Source organism: Salarias fasciatus, chromosome 17 (genome assembly GCF_902148845.1).
Source record: "Salarias fasciatus chromosome 17, fSalaFa1.1, whole genome shotgun sequence".
Lineage (NCBI taxonomy): Eukaryota > Metazoa > Chordata > Actinopteri > Blenniiformes > Blenniidae > Salarias > Salarias fasciatus.
Genome location: NC_043761.1, coordinates 6,680,240 through 6,700,365, shown reverse-complemented (window position 1 = coordinate 6,700,365; position 20,126 = coordinate 6,680,240). Strand labels below are relative to the sequence as shown.

At 44.1% G+C, this 20,126-nt stretch overlaps 1 protein-coding gene and 1 long non-coding RNA gene across 2 annotated transcripts; both read right to left on the bottom strand.

The window, feature by feature from the left end:
• Positions 1–1,341: 1,341 nt before the first annotated feature.
• LOC115404420 (uncharacterized) lies at positions 1,342–18,279 on the bottom strand. Its single transcript, XR_003933349.1, has 3 exons — positions 18,269–18,279; positions 16,644–16,650; positions 1,342–1,650 (listed from the first exon to the last, which is right to left on the bottom strand). It is a non-coding gene; the product is annotated as an uncharacterized LOC115404420 (long non-coding RNA).
• LOC115404419 (fibroblast growth factor 6-like) lies at positions 3,841–8,300 on the bottom strand. The gene is made up of 3 exons (XM_030113738.1): positions 7,576–8,300; positions 6,957–7,060; positions 3,841–4,720 (listed from the first exon to the last, which is right to left on the bottom strand). The coding sequence occupies exons 1-3, from the start codon at positions 7,916–7,918 to the stop codon at positions 4,544–4,546; spliced, it is 624 nt and encodes a 207-aa protein (XP_029969598.1). The 5' UTR covers positions 7,919–8,300; the 3' UTR covers positions 3,841–4,543.
• Positions 18,280–20,126: the final 1,847 nt, after the last annotated feature.

Below are 20,126 nucleotides of genomic sequence, written 5' to 3'. Positions count from 1 at the left end.
CTCAGTAGTTTATAGATTAGTCCTAAATCATTGTACAGCCAACAAAAATCCATAATCTTTAAAATACAAATTGTCAGATTTTTATGTTCTAAAATATCCTACAACACCTGACAGAAACGTTCAATTCCACACGATTTTAGCGAGGAAGAGTTAAAGCATCTCCGCCTCAACAAGCCAAACAGAACCACTTGCATTGGAAGTGTCCCTGTAACTGATTTTAGCTAAAGTAAAATACTTTTCCCACCACAGAGAACGACACGTCGCCAGCGAGCCGTTTTAAAAAAAAAGAAAAGAAAAACAAACTTTTATTGGTATCTCAGGAATACAGTATAGACTGCTGTGCACAGCACATACGTACAAAAATAAAAGGAAAAAACTTTGAATGTCCTTACTTAGCATTGTCTGTTTTTTCAGAAACAAATAACCGAAGTTTGTTTTCGTCTTGATTTACAGTCGTCAGCAAACCCAAACTAAGGCAGAAGGTGAGGTATATGAGAACAGAGGAGAGGAATAAAGTACAGCAGGAGTTAGAAAAAAAAAAAAAAAAACAACACATGTGAACACCCCTCGTCACAGCTCCGGGTGCAGGCATGCTGAACGTACAGAAAACATCATTAAAAAAAGATATTCCTCACCTTGAATTATTCAATTTGACCTATGATAATCTGAGGAAAGAAAAAACAAAACAGATAAACTTTTTGGTCAAAGCTTAAAGGTGATTTTTTTTTTTTTTTTTAATTAGTTTTTTGGACAGAAACTTTCCCTCTTTCAGGTATCTAGCTCCTTTTCTTGACTTGTGAGGAAGCTTGCTTCTTTATGCGGGTTTTGTGTTTTTTTTTTTTTTTATCAGAGATGTCCGTGATAAGGTGCTACTAGAGATGTGGGAGGAGTGCTCATTGCTGCGCATGCGCAAATTGAACCTCCGCCCTGCTCTGGGCTCTGCGCTGCGCTGCGCTGTCTGTCGGCGTTGCTTCAGCCTGAACGGCGATGATGGGAGCGCTTCGACATGCAGCCTCGTCTCCCGAGCGGCGTTTGGCTGCGCCGCCCGGATCAGCAGTAATGAGGGGGGAACGGGGAGAAAGAGGCGTGGAGAACACTGTAACGAGCCACAGACGGCCGAGCAGCAGGTGATGCTGAGTCAGCGTGAGGTGTGCCGGGGCGGCGGGGTCAGGATGGAGCCCTGCGGTAGCAGCAGAGGGCTCGGCCCGAGGAGCCTTCCTGCAGGACGGAGGGAGTGCGGCGGCAGGACGGGGCTCTGCGTGACTCCGCTCCTCGCGCGCACACACCGCATTAACTCTGCAGATGTCCCCTCCCCAGAAATATCTCCACACCAGCACAGCATGCCGGGGAGCTGCGTTTTAAAGAGCCAGAGCTCCGAGTGCACAGACGGCCGTGGAAGCCGCGGTTTTGAGGGCGTTCAAGAGTAAAACAAAGCGTCCAAAAGATGCTTTAAATTCCTGTTTCATGGAAACAGTCCGTCCCATATAGCAGAACCTCCCCGGCCGCCGGGGTCAGGGCCAAGGCCGCTCCACGACTCTGACCTTGAACTAAAAAAGGCTGAAAGGAGAGCAGGAAGCTCCTGGGTTACAGCTGGAATCCCAAGGTCCCTGTCTGCAGGGGGCGAGGGACCGGCAGAGGTGGGCGACACGGCTCAGGTATGCGGGGAGCCGCTTGTCATCGTGGCAGATCCACATTCCTGACAGACAACAAAGGGAGCGGGCCCGGCTCCGTCGCATACGTCTTCCCCCGGATTTAAATAGCCCTGCCATCAGACGCGAGGTTTTGTTTGACTAAATGTCTGCAAAAGCCACGGGGGATCAATGCACTCTGTAAGACTTCTCCGAAAGAGGGAATCAAAATATGATTGGAATCTCCAGCAAAGCGTCGTTCGCCTTCAGCTCTCGTGAGCAAGCAGCCACTATCCACTCTCTACCGTTAAATTTACTGAAACTCTGACCTGCTTTGCACAGTTGACCATTCAAATACACACATCAATTTACACAAATAACCTAAAGTGGTGCCTAAATTTCATTCTGCATTCAAAAATCTTCACAGGTAGAATTAAAGCATACCGTACTCAAAGCACTACAGGTAAAAGGAACAATATGCTGAATATGCACTGGAATACGATGTAAACACGTCTTTAAAATGTCGCCACTCGTAACTGTTGGATTGGAACTCTCTACATTGTAAAAGTAATCTGAATCTGCAAAGTCATTTGTAAGCTCAAGGTGCCAGATCACCAGTTTTCCAGATTTCCAGTTTGATGTGAGGAAAAATTCAAAGATAATCTTAATAAATGTCATAAAAATTAGTCTGCAAAGAAACTAATGCTGTCTGTTAATATAACAAATTCTGCAAAATTCTGCAAAAGTAGCATCAAAATATGCTAAAATTACCACAAATAAATCACTCATGATGCAGAATGTCCCATTAAAGAATCTGTTTAGCGGATTACAATGTAACTGTATCTCACAAGGATGGATCGTAAAAATGCTGTAACCTTTCAGTAATCCAGATTTAAACTGCAAAAACAATCTGAGTTTTGAAAAGGTAATCATGACTAAACCTCTCCGACAAAGCATCTACACATTCAACAACAAAATAAATAACCATGCATTCAAAATATCAACATGTACTTTAAAGTACCATAAGTATTAGTGCTCATATTGCAGAAAGCTCCACTGTAGTGGATTACAATGTCTGCTTGATATGTAAGTAGCTGGTAAAGGTCTTGCCAGTTCTGATTCTTTAATAATCAAGACAAATTTCATTAAAAAAAAAAAATTCTTAATCTGCAAAGTCAATTGTAGCTAGGGTTTTCTGATAAATAGAAAAGTAAAAAAAAAAAAAATTGCTTTGCTGAAAAGAAAAAGTCAAAAATAGCTGGTTAAAAATGTTGCCTCTCCTCAATAATCCTTCATTTAGTGAAACTAACCTGAATCTGTGAAGTAAATTTAAAGCTTTACGAGAAACTTAACCGACTGAAAATGACGTCTCTGCCTTTTTCGAATGGGGTAATTACGAGTAACTTATTTTTTTTCCCATTCATATATTTGATTCAGATCTGAAGTCTTGAGAAATGGGGACGACGAGTCGGGAGTCTTATAGCGTGCGTCCCCTCGTCTCACTGCACTGTCCTTGAGTCCTTCCACATGATTGACTCGTCCATAATTGCATTTGGACCCACTTGCCTCCAGCGACCGACACCTCGCTGCCACTGCAGTGCTGCTGCAGCGCACACAGGCGAGCAGGGGATGCAGCCCGGGACACCCAACACACCCACATGAACCAAGGATGCTCACACACACACACACACACACACACACACACACACACACACACATACATACATACATACATACACACACAGGGGCTCTGAAACATTCTGGAACCATCATTGATGGTCGACTGTGCAGGTAACTGCGACAAAGCAGCCATTCAAGAAGCTCCTGGTTTCTTCTTTTTTTTTTTTTTTTTTTTTTTAACGTTTGCAGCTATTTACACTGTTTTCGACTGGCAGACATCATGTTTCAGCAGCAGCTCAAGCTTCGCGCTTCCGATTCGAGAACGTTTCTAAACGTGCCGCTCGCTCTGTCCGTTCGCAAGCCGGGTCCTGACTGAAAAGCTTCTCCATGCTGGGATTATTAAATGGGAATTATTCCACCCTGTTTATTTGCTGGGCCGTGTGACGCACACACACCTGTGGCCTCACGCCAGTCTCCATGGCTGACCCCTCTCTGGTGTCAACCACAGATTGTTTATTACTTAATCGATCTAATTACAGAAAAGAAAATAAACCAGAGATAGTCACCCTGCCCTCCCTCCCTGACTCCACCCCGCCCACACCCCCTTCTGAGGCCCTCTCTGGAGTGTCAGCCCTATTTCTGACTCCAGCGGGTGTCTCTTACATGCAAGTTTAAGGGGGCCACAAGTGGGAACACCAAGGCACCTTTAAATCGTGCAGCAAAGGTAGTGCATTTAAGTTATTACCCCCCCCTCCCTCTGCACCCGCTGCCGGACATCGGTAGTCCAGCGGGGAGCCACCGAGCGCTCAAAGGTTCCGAAGAAATGAATAAAACTCAGCAGGTATTTCAGCAGAAGTCCATGCACCCCCTTAATTTACTAAAGTGGTTCTTTGAGGTAATAAAAAGTATTTGTTTCACCCTTTAAAAGCACAGAATATAGATCATCCTCCATCTCAAAAAACAAAAAACAAAAACAAAAAAAAAAGGAAGTGACACATAGTTCAGTTACAGCAAGCACCAAGGTAAGGTGAGACAGGCAAAGGCTTCCACTCTCCACCGTCCATAAAAACAATAAGCAGCACGGTATTGCATACATATACAAAGATAGCTATCCAAATATACATATATATTTATGTGTATATATATATATATAACAGAATAAATATTTGTGTTTTCTTTTGCAGTCCATGGGTGTGTGTATGATTATGCATTTCTGTATTACCTGGAAGAACATCCACATGTGCAAATTACTGAGTTATTGCCAGTCTCTCTCTCTCTCTCTCTCTCTCTCTCTCTCATAGTCGTGGGAGGAAGTGTGTGACAGTCATGGCGGTGGTGGCCTTGTTGCCTCTCTTTGCGTGGCCATGCTTGCTGAGGGCGATGTAGAAGCCCTTGTAAACAAAAGACTCATAGGCGTTGTAGTTGTTGGGCAGCAAAGTCTCCTTGAACTTGCACTCGTCCCTGAAGACCCTCTGGAGGAAAGCGGAGAGGAGAGAGACGGCCGGTCAATCTCGTGACAGACCACAGGATGGACATCACAGTCTACACGCGACCTTTACTTTGGCAGGCGGCCTGTGTGGACAGAGCGCGGCGGCCGAAACAGGAGGAGCTGGCATGTTGTTGCAGAAGAAATGCCCTTTTCAAACTCTAGCCCCTGTTTTTTTCTGCCCGACTGGCACAAAACGCGTCAGGTAGGAGGCCGGCTGGAGACGTCGCTCCATCACATCGATGCACACCCTCCGTGGAGGACGTGCCCAGATGTTCTACTGAAGGACTACAGTCGTAATAATTGAACCGTTGTTGTTGGTGTCAAAGATTGATCCACAAATCCATCCACAAATGGCATTTGTTGACACCTTTTACCTTGAAGGTAAACCTAATGGGAAGTCCCTACACGCAGCCTGCTACCGTCATGGTGTTGCATTGTGACTTTAATATTCCACTGATTGAGTTTTTATCATCACAAATCAGATTCTGTGTATTAACATGGTAAATCTGCAACGTATTATCTAAATCAAGTGTTGCCTCCAAAGCCCTTTTTACTCCAGTTACCTTTTCTGCACCATCACAAAATACTCAAAGAAGAAATATATATATTCATCACTGGAAGATGGATTTAAGCATCAGTTTTTTTGGTAACACAATAACGCTTTGGCTGTTTTTATCTCTAACAATCTTGATTTGTTTTGCATAAATAATGGAAAGTAATTTGTAACTGAAGATGTCAAACAAAGTTTCCAGACATTCAAGTGAAAGCTGTACATTAATTGCTTAAACACTGCTATATATTAATATCTGCACTAATATCTAACATGCAAGCTCTGTGAGATAAATGTTTAAGTTCTTCACTGAAATTCTTGCTTCGGTGCCAATAAAATCTCCATGTATTCCAAGTTATGTTCATTATACAGAAAATCTAATTTAAGAGTCGGCGTAGGCAATAATTTAAGTGTCTTTTCGATCTGTAAGCAGTTTGTACAAAAATTTGACCACATTCAATTATGTAAATGATCCCAGTCTTAAAAGTAACTTGGTCACTCCCGTAAATATAAAAATAAACAGAAGCTATAGCTTTTAAATGATCATCATACAGAGCAAATTATTTGAGTATTCTTATATCGTTCACACGTTTGTTCGCGATTCATGTAAATCTGAAAAGTAGCAGCAGTAACACATTTTTGACTGAATCATAACTGTGGGAGAATATGAGCACATGAACACAAACGATGGAAGGATTTTCCACAGTCAAGCGCTCACAGCGTACACTGTTTATAAATGCACCTATGATATGCTGCACTGGAAAGGTACGTTAATAAAACTGACAAATTATTGATTTGTTGCTCACTGACTCATAGTCAACAGACACAGTATTGAGATTCTCATTGGAAAACCAAAAAACGTGCCGATTTCTAAGTTACCTGAAATTGATCCTATTTAAAAACAAAAACATGACAGTCTTTGTAAAAGACCCCCTGAGTTATTTGATGTCAGCAATTTCTAAAAATACACAAATTTCACACAGACACTCGCTTTTTATTTGGCATCTGAAGGCAGTGAACAGCGCTGACCTACTTTAGTGGCTCCATGGTCTGCTGTCGCTGGTTTTCAACACGCTTCAGATGTACTTTACGCTCAGGTACAGGATGCTTCTCAGGTGCTTTTCCTTTCAAGCTGCTCTACACTCTGGATTATTTTACTCAGATAGTAATCACCTGGGGTTTTTTTTAGATGGGGAATTGTTCACCAATAGATCATTAGGGGGGCTGCTACAGATTTGATCCACGGTTCAGTTAAAGTGGATGGAAGGCATGAAGGGGCTGCTGGGATCGTTCTAATCTGTGGAGCTGTGTGTCAGGGTTTGGAAGAAGTGTGTGCAGAGAGATCTCCAGTATTTCCTCCTCTGTTAAATGATACTTTTTTTGGATTAGAGTGAGCACAGTTCTTTCACTTGTAGCTGAGCTTTTCTCCTCTGGGGACCAAAGCGGGGAACTGAACCCCCTCATCTGATTCTGACACAGCAGAAGATTGGAGCATTTCTCCAGAGGGGGGCTCTTTGGGCCCCCTCCTCCTCCTCCTCCTCCTCCTATCATCGGGGCATATTAATAACACAACAGCGCTCTCAAACTCGTGGATGCAGCAGCTATATGAACTCGAGAGAGAGAGAGAGAGGGAGAGAGAGAGAGAGAGAGTTGCGCACAAACCACCTACCGTTCCGTACAACCTTCCCCTCCTGTTCATTGCGACAAACAGCTCGCTCTTCACCCCGAACAGGCTGATCACCCCTCGGTCCACGGTGGAGATCTCTATTAGACCTGAATGAGACACAGAGTTAGAGGCGCCGCCGCCGCAGCAGCCCGGCGCGGGGACAAAGTGCTCGGGAGAGAGAGAGCAGAGAACTGGCCTCTGCAGCACTGATGGGTGTAACCTTGCAGGTGCATTGCGACTGGATGATGCCGCCTCGCCTCAATTAAGCCCCCCTCCCGTGCGCCCCGATCGCCCCGTTTGCGTGTTCGACATAATGAGGGTGGTTTACAGCCTGCTGAGAGGCATATGAGCGCGTCCTGCTGCAGGGGGACGCGGGGTAAAAATAAGTGAGCGTCTAAACCGGCTCAAGCATTCATGTCATGTTTTTGGCTTGGAGGGATATTTCGCACTGCACGGATGCGAGGCTCGGTACACTGTTTTCGCTCTGGGAAACTTTCAACCGTGCCGACGGCGCTTATTAAATATCATGCAAAGGCAAGCGAGCGGCTCTAACTTTCACGCAGCCTGCGCATAGGGTTACGCTCCGGTTCTGGGGTGCGCAGCCTCTCCGGATGCAACTCACTGTGTTGGTTCTCATTGTGTGCACCGCTTATCCTGCCGTTCGGGAGCACCTGCAGGTGAAACCCAATGCCCACGTTGCAGTACAGCCGTCGCACTCTTTTGATGCCCTGCAAATAGTCACTCTCCCAGTTCAGCTCCGATTTCCCCCCAGATATGCCCAGATAGGAGCGGGAGAACAGCGTCTCCCACTTCTTCTCCAGCAAAGTCGCATTAGTCCTGCTCGGAATCGGATAAGACGAAACGATCCCAGTGAGAGAAGTCCACAGTACAATCACTGCCGGCAGCGTCCAGTGCGTCCTGGCCCCGCTGGACATACTGTAGTGGCACCTTTGCGCAGTGGCCATCCAGTTCACCTTTGGGGCACGTGGTCAAAGTTACCTGCCCTAAAAATGCAACTCTTCTGATTTTCTGTCCTTTGGCATGGTGGTGGTGAAGGCTTATTTCGGGATCAAGGCAGATCGGGGCCCCATGGGCCGGGATCTGATCAGGAGGAGAGGGACTGCGCGCGTCGGAGCTTGAATTGGTGCCGGTGGCGATGACCATCTTTCGCCGCTCCGCGCCTCTGTGCGGGCTACGCTGGCCGTGGAGGGGACGCCACACACCGCAGGAAGCAGCCTCACCTTCCCCCCTGACTGTCACATCCTACACTGACATCGGTGGGACTCCGCCGCCGCAGCCCCCCATCAGAGGCCGGAGATGGGAGGAGGAGAGAGTTCCTGGAGCCGGCAGCAGCAGCACTTCTGATGGGAGTGATGGGGGGCTGCTGCACCTTCACTCCACGGTCTGATAAGCCAGAAAGGACCAGAAAAACAGGCTCCTGTGCTCAATTTCACAATAAGAGAGCCCGGCACAGTCTTCCGCTCCCTCAGTTTCACTCTCTGACAGTCCAAATACGTTTGTTTGGGTGTTTGATTTGGTTGCACAGTGACTAGATTGTATTTTTTTTTTAGGATACATTTAAAACAAAGTTAAAGATCGAAACCGACTTGATTCAACAATTAAATTGTGCATCCTCAAGAACTTCACACATGCTGGTCATGGAAGGTTTCACAACAATCAGAAACAAAGAAACAGCTTTTATCCAGGAAATATGGCCCCTATAATCCCCTTGAAATAGAAAACATTTGCACTTTGGCTACTATTTTTATTTTTGTCCTGTTATTCATTTTCATTCATTCAGTTTTATTTGCTGCTACAACATTTTACCTTTCTGATTTTGGCCTCTTACAATGTTTTTTTTAAATATGCCAAAATTTCTTATGAAAATAAAGAATACCAGTAATTAATTAATTGATAAATGCATTCATTCAATTATTCAAAAAGAATGTGAACCAAATATCTCAAGCAAAGTATATATGCTGAGTTCAGGTGTAATTATAAAGCCACGTGTTCACTTTTCTAGAGTCATAAAGGTTCACACTGTGAACACAAAGTAGAAAAATCCTTAAATTCAAATAAGTTAAACTGTTTATTTCCTCTATAATTCCTTTATCAAGATAATTACTTGTTTGAAGGTTGCAGTTTTGGATCTCTAAACAGTGTTTCTGGTGAGTTTGCACTCTTTAACTTTGACCTTTATACTATATTTGACACTCATAAGCTAAAATATAAAATTCCTCATTATTTCATTTAATTAATTGAATGAATCAACCTGTATTGAGCATGGCTAGAATGAATTATTAGGAGAAAAAGTGCCACGATTTTCTCATCAATGTTCTTTTTGTGTGATTACATTGTTTGAAAGACAAAGGAGTGATTCCTGGAAGCAGGTTGCGTGGCGGTATTATTCTGAAGGTTTCCTAACCTATTTAATCCCTCTTCCTCTGAATAGCTCCTCTGACTTGACCTCACTCCCCTCACATGGGAGACCGGTGAGCAGGGGGGAAGGGGGGGGGGGGGGGGCGTGCGCGTGCTCGTGCACGCATTTGACTTTCATTGGCGTTGAGCAATCATGGGATGGATGGATGGATACTGTGTCCAGGGCCCAAATCGGGACGGTGGTCATATGTCCTGGCAGCCTGCTGCCTTATTTAGAAGGAAGGTGTAAAAACAGTCCCAGCCAGTCACAGGAGAGCAAATGGAGATCCTGTCTGACACTTCCTTAGCTGTTTGTCCAGGAAGTTTACACAACCAAATATTCTGCCTGGTCAGATTGCGCGTTATTATTGTAAGTAACACAGTCCTGCAGCCCACATCAAAATATAACCTGCGTGAATCAAATACGTGACATTGTTCGGTGTGACCTACTGAGTTCACGTCCTAAAATAAAGCGGTGAAGGACACATGGACAGAACCCTGTGCTGTTGATGATCACAATTTGGCAAAAAAAATCTCTATTTTACTTTTTATTTGAAATTTCATCCAAGCTCAAGTGATTTATTCTTTGCTATTTCATTTATAAACAATGACATTTCTTGAATGTCCTATAAGGGCCTTTTGTGTTTTGTATCGACAGATAATGAAAGGAATTTATTGTAAAACAATTCAAAAAATGTAGAGTTTTTCTGTAAATGCATTACATCCATCAAAATGCCATTTCCCCTTATGCAGCTACATCAAGCCTTCTTTCACTATTTGTATGCTCCTTAAGGGCTTAGAGTGCCGTTTGCGTCAGTAGAAAATGAGGACGAAACACTGAAAATAAAAATAAATCGAAGGCCCCCCTTCCCTCCCTCCCTCCCTCCTTTTACATCCCTGTTTGCATCCCGTCCTGCAGGGTGCAGGGAGGAGATGGAGGCTCGGGGGAATTCCCAGCACGTCACACAGGGCAGCGATCCTCTGAGGCCCCCAGAGCTGCTCCCTGCTGCCAGGGAGCCTCAGGCCCACCTTAGCAACCGCAGAGGCGGCGAGCGGCGGCACTGACACACTGCAGCGAGCAGCCAAAGGGGAAAGATACTATGGACCTTATTTTTACACACACGCTGATGACCGTTGAAGATCTTTTTTTAAACTATCTTAACACCATCATTTATGTTTGAGAAAAAGTGTCTTCTTCCTTTCTGCAGCAACATTCTGAATCGTTTCAATGAAGGTTAGTGACTATTGTCAATAAGTATGAGAACAAGCTTCACTTCAAGAGCAAAAAAGTGGCAAAAAGTGGATAGACTGAAGAATGATCACTTAAATCACATCTTACCATCCTTAGAAAGGTGACGTTATTCAGTTTTGAGGTCGTGAACAAGCTTTTTATTGGAATATTTAGTGCTAATTGAGGATGCATCGTGCAGTAGTGTTGAGATATATTCGTCCCATCGAGGATGACATGTCACTATTTTATTTCAATAACCTCAATCAACATCCTTATGTGATCGATTTCCACAGCGTTGTGTCTAAAAGTTTAAAAATGTTTGATAATTACAATCACTTTCGCCTGACAGAAAGAACTGTAAAAACCTGGCCACTGTTTTTAATGTACTTATGTAATTATGAGTGACTCTTAATATAACACAGTACCCTCAATACTCAATACTAATCTGCAAAAAGGACATAAAGTTTAATTTATTATAATCAATAAGGCAACTGCACTTTAAAATGAACCATCTGTTATTGTCATGAACAAAAACTGTGTTAACGTCATTTGGAATGACTCCTAACTTCTTCCTCAGCTTCAGAAGTTCAAAGTTTGACGGCGAAGTTTGAATGTTTTTCGACTCGGGAGCTGAAACTTTCCTGTTACTTCTGAATGAAATGTGACCGGTTCGAATTCAAACCTCAGGTCATGAACCAGCTCATCCCATTTCTCTGAAACTCCACTGATTCAGTGATTCTACGCGTTAGAGCAGCAGAGGGCAGACAGACCAGACCTCGGCCAATTAATGAGACGCGCTCCTGATCTGCTGCGTCAGCACAGGGCTGTGCAAACCGAGCCAACCGATAGCCTGAATAGACAAAACCAGCCCGCTATTGACAGAGTGGAACTTTAATCAATGCAGAGTGGCCACCATTAATGAGACGGTGCTGAGCTCTGGAGATTAATTCAGCTAATACTGGTAACCGGCGTGTGACGCTGAGGCGGCTTTTTACAGATGACGGCAACGTGAAGTGTTGAAAATCTGAAGCAATTACACGTTTGATAGAACTACCTCAGAATCAATACCCACAATGCATAAACTGTGGCGTTATATTGTGATACAGATTACCAAACTGTAAAGAAATACCGTCTTAGTATGGGAATATTGTCCAAAATGAAATGAAAGGATGAATTTACATACATTTACCTCCATAACATAACATCACATCATCAGCATAAAAAGTTAACTCAAAAGTAAAAAAAAAACAATTAATCTCCTCTTGGTTGACAAAATAGATTAATCAGCTGTATCCTTGAAAGAGAACACCAAACAGTGAAATCCAACAGTCTCAAGCCACAGAGGGGCAACAATGGAACGGGCAATGGGGAAGGGACAGGAGGGGGGGAGATGGAAAATCGGCCTGATAACAGATCAAATGGAATTTGACTATAGAGCCGCCTTAACTGGTTCTATTAAAGCAGAAGGAGAAAGCAGAGGAACTGGAGGCTCGAGCAGGAGAAAAGTGCAGGCAGTTTACTGTTGTCAGGTCAGCTGTCTTTTCTGCAGTTATAGGATCTATTAGCACACACACACACACACACACACACACACACACACACACACACACACACACACACACACACACACACACACATCAATCAGGACACCAGCACGGAGCAGAGGAAATAGCTATACAAACAGCTTTTGTGCATATTACCAAAGTGTAAGTAACTGGATACAGGAGGACGTAAAGCTCTTCCAATCACTGTTTTATTAACGTGGGGTTTAAAAGACGATATAGAAACAACAGCTGGGGAGCCCCGGAGATGAAGAGGGGATTTCTCTGGCATGGCATCAAAATCACTGGCATAGACGGACAATAATACTCAGCCCGACTGTGTCAGGCTCACCAGAGCTGCACAGGCCGCCACAGAAAGACTTCATTCAGAGATTTCCACATTCGCAGTAGATGGACAATAACAACGTTTTCTTCCAGAGTGTCATGACTCCCAGTCCAGATTCTCCTGGACTCAGCAGTTTTAGAGTTGACAGTGACCGAGATATCAGTCCAACTTGGCTGTCTGTTGTCCTCATTGTTAATGTTCTTATTGTATTGTTCTCTGTGCGCGCGTGTGTATGTGTGTGTGGTTTCATTATAAAAACATCCAACAGCACCAATTCTTGGTCCACATGGTTTTTAGTGTTTCTGCCGTTTTCGTGTAAATGCAAAACTTTTCAGAAATAAAAACACAAACGACTAACCCTTTTCACTTGACTTCACGTTGTTGTGTAAACTGGGCCTAAATCAGGAATGTTTTGATTTCATTCGGTGGGAGCAGGCAGTGGTGTCGCTCTGAAAGCAGCTTGGAGTTTAGTTTTTTCTTTTTTTTTTTTGCTGAAGTAGCTCATGTATAATGCAACGGCCAAAAACTGCCCAGGGTTATGCTCTTTTCCTGTGCTGCTCCGAAAACTGTGCGATACGTTCCAAAGCAGCATCAGACTGTGACACGGCGACACACACACACAGCTCTTAAAACACGGTGAGATGCATTTAAAAAAAACCCTGCTCCTTTCAGGATTAATTTGTCCAGCTTTGAGCTACACGGGGGGACGACGACTTGTCAGAAGGGAGCGTTCCCAGTAAAAATATCTTTTGAAGGGTACAGCTTGTGCACCTTGCAGAGAAGGATGTGCCTCGCTGCTAAATTGGGCGTAGAGTGACGAAGGAGAAAAGAAGCGAGGCAGAGGTGACTGTTTATCCGGCAACGAATCCCAACCAGTGACACAGCAAGTTTTTCTGCTTGTGTCAGGACACGATGGACAGTGTTATTGTAAAACAAATATAACGGCCTATTTGTCATCAGACAGTTTGGACCCTTCAGGCCAAGATAGAGAGAAACGCAGCACGGAGGAAGTAAGAAGCCCCACCTTATGCTGCCATTCACAAAAACCACAATATCAGGAATATTTTCAAACTTATATGTCATTTTTGTCTGATGGTGTAACAGTTTGTCAACAATGATAATAAGCTTATAAACAAAACCTTCCTGAATTAAGGATTTTCAGGATGTTTAATATGAAAATGGCATTAATATTGAACATGTTGCTGTCCTCAGATTGGGAAAAAAAATCAAAAAATGTTGATATATATTGTTAGAATTGAGGTTTAAATATTACATCACAGCATTCAACAGTCAAACGGATCGTTTCTCTGCATAAAGACCTTCTGGACGGGGTAAAAATACTTGCACATGCTGAATAATACCTCACATCAAGACCATTGATCTCCTTTTAAGCTCTGTAATCAGTCCTCATCCCAGGAGACCTCAGAGACATGTCAAATTGTGTCCATCATGCCGTGATCAAACACTTTGGTAAGCTTAACACTGAACCCCGAAGAGAGCCGGCTCAGCAGAGCTGTTAAACCCTGAGCCCCCTTTGGCGTGAGGCAATGAGGACGAGCACCAGCGGGCAGGTTTTATGCTGCCCAGAGCAGTTATTACTGCATGTATGTGTTTATCTGTCGTTCTGAGCTCAAAGCTTTGACTGAAATTGATGATGAAGATCCGGCCAAAAAGTTTGATTTGCTTTTAAATTCATTTGAGATATTGCTTCTCTGTGCAACTGTAATCCAAAGTTGGGAAAAGATGTTTAGAAGAAAAATGAATCCGTGTGCGATGGCTCTTGTAAAAATAGAATAGAGAAATCCTTGAGCACAGGAAAATGCTGACGGACGAGAGTGAATGCTTCTGATGTTTTTGCCATTCAGCATTAAGAAGAAATTAAGAAGAACGGTTTCATTATCGTCTGTGGTGTTGCAAGGTTGCACATCTGGTGAGATTCATCAATGCTGAAGGTTTACAGAGATTTTATAAGAACATCTGCGTCTGTCCGTGTGGGGTTTGCATGTACTCGCAGTATCTACTCACAGTCCTAAGATGTGTACTGGTAACCTTAAATTGAGGGTAGGTCAGGGTGTGATTGTCTGTCCATCTCTTTGTAACCATCCAGAGTCTAAATCAGACAATCCGGTACAGAAGGTGAGAAGCCTGGTAACCAGGAGGCCACATCTTCTCTGCTCGTTCCAGGTAGAAGCTGCCTGACCCGTCGGAGGCCACGAGGAAAACACTGTTTATGTGGCTGCCATGCTGGAAAGTCAGACAGTTTGGTTTACGGCTGTAGGAAGAGATAGAGATCAGAGGAGGTGTCAGCTGCTGAGTCGGCTGCCGATTCCCCCGGCTCCTCTTCCCTCTCTCCCAGGAACCCAACACCAAACCAGGCCACCAGGACCGAGCTGGAGAATGCCAGGAATCCTCTCGGCACATTTGCTCGCTGCTTTGCACGTTCGCACCCCTGCGGGATGAAAACCGTGCCGCCGTCCCAGCGGACGCCGCCGCCGTGCTCCGCTGCGAGCGGGTGGCAGTGGTGGGAGAGAGGCGGCAATGAGAGGAGGATCAAGGCAATTTGGCTGCCGGGCTGGAGCAGAGCGTCAGGAATGGCACACCGCTGCGAGAGTGAGTCATCCTGGACGGAGCTGCTGTCGATACGCCAGCACAACAAAGATCGGATCATTTATTTTTGTCACGGCCCCCGCTGGATGAAATCTAAACCCATAAGGAGTTGATCAAAGGTTTGGGCATGCTGCCTGTCCTGGAGAGCAGCTCATCACCAATGGCATTCAAAAAAACATCCAGAAGATTTCGCAGCCAGTTTTCTTGTCCAAACCAGCTCATTAACAGCGTCAAAAAAACACAAACGTGTCGGGGATTCTCATAGGCAGAGGTGCAGTCCACACTTTCACAAGTTTCAAGCGGCGCTGCTCTTTTCCTGCGTTGAAATTCGCTTGATTCTACCTGCGTGGGGAAAAAAAGAGCTGGCATAGTTTCATTTTCCACTATTAGACTGCAGAAAGCTGGATCAGCAGTAATGAGGGGGGACACTCAGTCTTCCTGATATTTCCTGTTATCATGTGATTCCTAGAGGGCGTTGGGACATGCGGCAGCAGCCAGCTGAAGCAGGAGGTTTCAGAGGGGGAACTGCAAGCTGAGAGACGCTGAAGCAGATGCATTAATCACATGAAAAGAGACATAATAATCCTTGTAATGCAGTGTCCCTCATGCACTGTTCAGACGACAACGTTCCAAGTGAAAACGCGTCATTTTTGCATTTTCGTCTACTCGAGCATGTGCAGAAGAACTTGTTACTGTGACTGTGACACGCAGCAGGACTCAACGTTTTCCAAAAGTTCCACCTTGGGAGTTGTTTTTTAAAATATGGCATTTTCAGTAAATGGACAAAATGCATGGAAAGTTTTGCTCCTTCGCTAGAAAACGTTCTTGTGTAAGCAGACCCGAAACTTCCACTGAAATGAGACAAATAAATGGATTGAGCACCAAAAGCAACTGACCTGAAAGCCACTGTTAAAACACATAAAGCAAAGGATGAAAATAAAGTAATGCTAATAAACAGGCTCGTAGGCCTCAGCATTTCCTTTTGCTTAAAGTCTGCATTGTGTGAACAGGCTGGAGGAGGAACAATGTGGGGACAATCCAGAAGCTGACTCTCTGACTCCTTTCATTTATTTTAGTGCCGGATTTTGAAAAAGCAATTTATTTGTTTGTTTATAGCTGAATGGATTGCTGTTTGAGTGTCCTCAGAGGCTGCATTGATGATTCCTTGTCTGTTTTTATGTTTATTTTTCGGTTTTTTTTCTTTCAAACATCCTTTTTCTTCTAATTTTTCACCTGCTGCAGAATGGAAAACAGACACAGATTGTCATTCTTCTGTCTGATTGTAATTTTACAATCGTTCATGCTTCTGCTGGTGTTTTTTTAATCCAGTCTGCACGAATAATAGGAGTGTGTACTTGTAAACTAGAGGGAATCAAGGTGACACAAAATTCATGGTGGACGCAGACTGGTGGTACCAGAGAAGAGAAAAACTTTCCTGTCAGTGAGGATGGAGTCTCCCTCCCTTCTGTCATGAGGACAGCGCCCTCTGGCGTCAGACAGGCTTCAGGACACACTGTCAAAGATGATAACTCACTGCATTGCAGCACTGGCAGGCTGGCAAGTGGCTCGACCAAGATCAATAACTTTGAATAAAACTTCCCAAGCGCCCACTGTTAGTATTAACATTATCTATATGCACAGACTGTGTGAGCGTGAGTCTCAGTGGCTTGGAAAGATCCGTGACGTGCCGTCTGCACGCTCTGCTCTGCAGAGTAAAGAAACCTGGGCCCTTCCTGCAATGCAGGTAAAGTATCTGGAAAAAGGTGGCATCTTTACTGATCCCCGAGGGGAAAGCGAAGTTAAGCTGTCGTCGGACGGATGCAGGGTATTAAAGACGGCCATGTGCTCTGCGCACAGGCACAAGGGAGCCAGGCACTTTGTGGGAAATGCACAAGAGGGAATCCGAGACGGCTGATCTGTCAACAAACGAAGCGGCAGTGAGAGAGTGCCACATCCCAGGCACGGCCAAGTCACAGGGGTCTCATGTGCCTGTGACCTGCCCGTTAAAAGGTCACCCTAATGAGACTGGCCACTCGGTGCCCTTCAAGCGCAGGAAACAATGCTGCGTTACGCGCGCTATTTCGAATGGTGTCACAGCGCAAAACTGGCAGGCGCTGAATTATTGGCGGCCCTTTGATGCTGTTTATATCCCCACCGTCTTGTCAACACATATAATCACACTGCAGATGCCTCATCTGGGACCTCATATTGCCACTAACACTGGCTGCAAACACAAGAAGCAACGTCATGATCTGATGATTCAGCAGGAAAATGTTTTTTGAAAAACCAAACTTTGGAGTTTTGTTCTGCTGTGGTGCTTTTAGAGCTTTGTTACCCCCCAATAAAGGGTCCAAAATAAATCCAATCCAAATTCAAGAAGATCACTGAATAACTCGCTGGTTTAGCATCAGTTAAGACTTATGATGGATCACCAAGTTTATGAATGTTGTCATTCCCAGCCCCAGCTGACAGTCATTTTAATCTTGTACTGCTCTTTAAAAACAGTGGTTTTCTCAGTGTGGGGCGGGGCGCTCTTAGAGGGGACAGGGGCCGAGCAGCAGGAAAGTCCTGGGGGTTAAAGGGACAGGACGCCCTTCAACCAGATATTTTCTTTATAGAACATTTTAAACAAAAATTGCTAGATATGTCTGACTTTGGACGTTTTTACACCAGTCTCAACTGGTCTTGATTTCTAAAGTATAGAACTATCACTCAACAACACCTTGGGTTTCAATTTTTTAGGCCTATAGGAGGTTATATAATGGCACAAACACATATACAAATGTAAAATTTGTGTGTTTTTATCCATGTCTAGCTCTTCTAACTGCTTTTAAATCTGACAAGTCAAAACTTCTTCAGGTCAACAATGTTTTGGACTGTTACAACTGACTGCTTCTCGACCCCACTTCAATATTTACCCAGTTATTCTATCACTGTGGCTTGTGCTGTGTCTTCCCTCAGAAGCATATCTTAGCTTGAGTTTATGCAGTCACAAGCCCACACATCCCAAAAATCTCCTCATAATTGTTGCTCCGCGGTCGCTCCTCTCCCGTGCAATTAGTGTGGCGGTTGCCGCGTGTGTACTCCCTAAAGGAAAAGCAAGAAAAAGTAAAAAGAAAAAGAAAACTTGAGAAGACGTCGTCTAAGACAACAGCCTCCGGAAACCACTGACTGACAGATCTCTCTGCCCACTCTGGTTCCCCGGCTGAAGCGGTGGCTGCTGTGGCCGTGCTGCGGTTGCCACTGCTCTGGGCCCGAAGACATCTGAAGCGAGGCCATTTCTAGGTTAGAACAGCAGCCCCACAGTGACACAACTGCGAGGCCGGATATCCGAAACACTAAAAGCTCATCAAGACGCATTTAATTCGAGGCTTTTAAATAACCGGTGCCCCCACTCAGGAGGAACTCTGTCTTTGACAGAACGTTTTGTCTGTGAGGAACTATTAATAAGTCCAACCCCAACCAAAATAACAGCCCATGAGTGGGAATCGACCACAGATCACCTGTTTTATTACATTAACATGCAACCGACGACCAACTTTTTGCATCTTTCCCAAAATATCTCAATAATAATAGGAGGCAGTCTATTTTTTCTTTGCCCAGCGTGGAATGTAAATAACAACATTGCAAGTCTCCGCCTGCGGAACAGCCATACAGGGGCATCGGTGCCGCGTGGAGCGAGCCCCACACAAACTACCACTCTGAGAGGCTACACAGCGCATAATGATGGCATTCACGTCAGCGGCCGGAGGGGGAAACTGCCTCCTGACCACTTCCAACAAACAAACTCAAATTGAGACCGCTGATGAGCTCACGGCTGCCGGCGAGACCGGCGCATCCAGCTGGACGTCTCTTTTCAAAATAGTTCAGCTCATACTGCCAGCTGCTGCCACAGGCCAGAAAAACACAAACATCACCGCCTGTGGAGAATGTAAGAGCAATTAATGGCATCCGTGCATGTCATTAGCACAAACTACAAGAGGTTATATTAGCAAATGATTCACTTCCTGTCAATAGTCATGATGTTTACTTTATATTGCAAATATTTGATCAGAAGGAGATTAGCAGTATGTCACCGTGAAAATAGTAATAGTTAGGGCTGCTCAGTGTTGTGGTGGTGAGCTCTCTCGCTCATGGCGACATGTTGCCATTGACAGTCATCGCTGATGTTCAATGCAGCATATTTACACCCTAACATTAACAATAGTTGTTGTATGTACCCTGACTGCTCGTTCATGCTTAATATGGGCACTGATGTGCTAAAAAGACACGCTGTTAAGTAAATAACTATAAAATTCAATATCTTAAACAACTTCAATGAAGAGACTTTAAATAAATATTTCATGTTCCAAGTTCGTTTGCTTTTTCTGCAAAAAACAATAGAAAAAGAAGATATGCAATTACAAGCTACCACCTAGTAAGGAGTGTCTGCCAGTGTCTGTGTTCTGCACTACTAAAAATACTGAAAAAAAGCAACAGTTACAATACATAATATTTTAATTCACACATTTGCTAAAATCATTCAGTTCTGAGGAGATGAAATGATAAAACAAACTAAAAATTGAGACCTGATGCTTTAACCCACCCTGAGTTTAAACAAAGAGTAAAACATTGTGTTGTGAATTTTTTTTTGATCCAATGTGTGATTAAATTCACTGCATTTCAAACCATGACAAAATCACTCTCTAGTGTGTTGACCATGCTTTGAGACCAATTACTAAGGGATCAATAGCAAAAAACATACATAAATCAGTGTACTGTGTGTGTTTAACTTCATGTTTACATGCATTTAATGTCACATACCTCCATATTTTTAGCTCAGGAGCAGCGACAGTACATAATATTTACTTGAGTCAAAATCTAAACGGGCATGTCTACTTTTAGCTGAGTGAAGAATACGTGAACTTCATTCTGTTTCCCTGCCAGTCTTCATGTGACTTTGTTTGGGAACATATAGCACACGTGTGGAGGCGTAGCAATTTTAACTGTAGAAACATAAAAACACTTCCTGCAGTTAAAAAGAAGTGCAT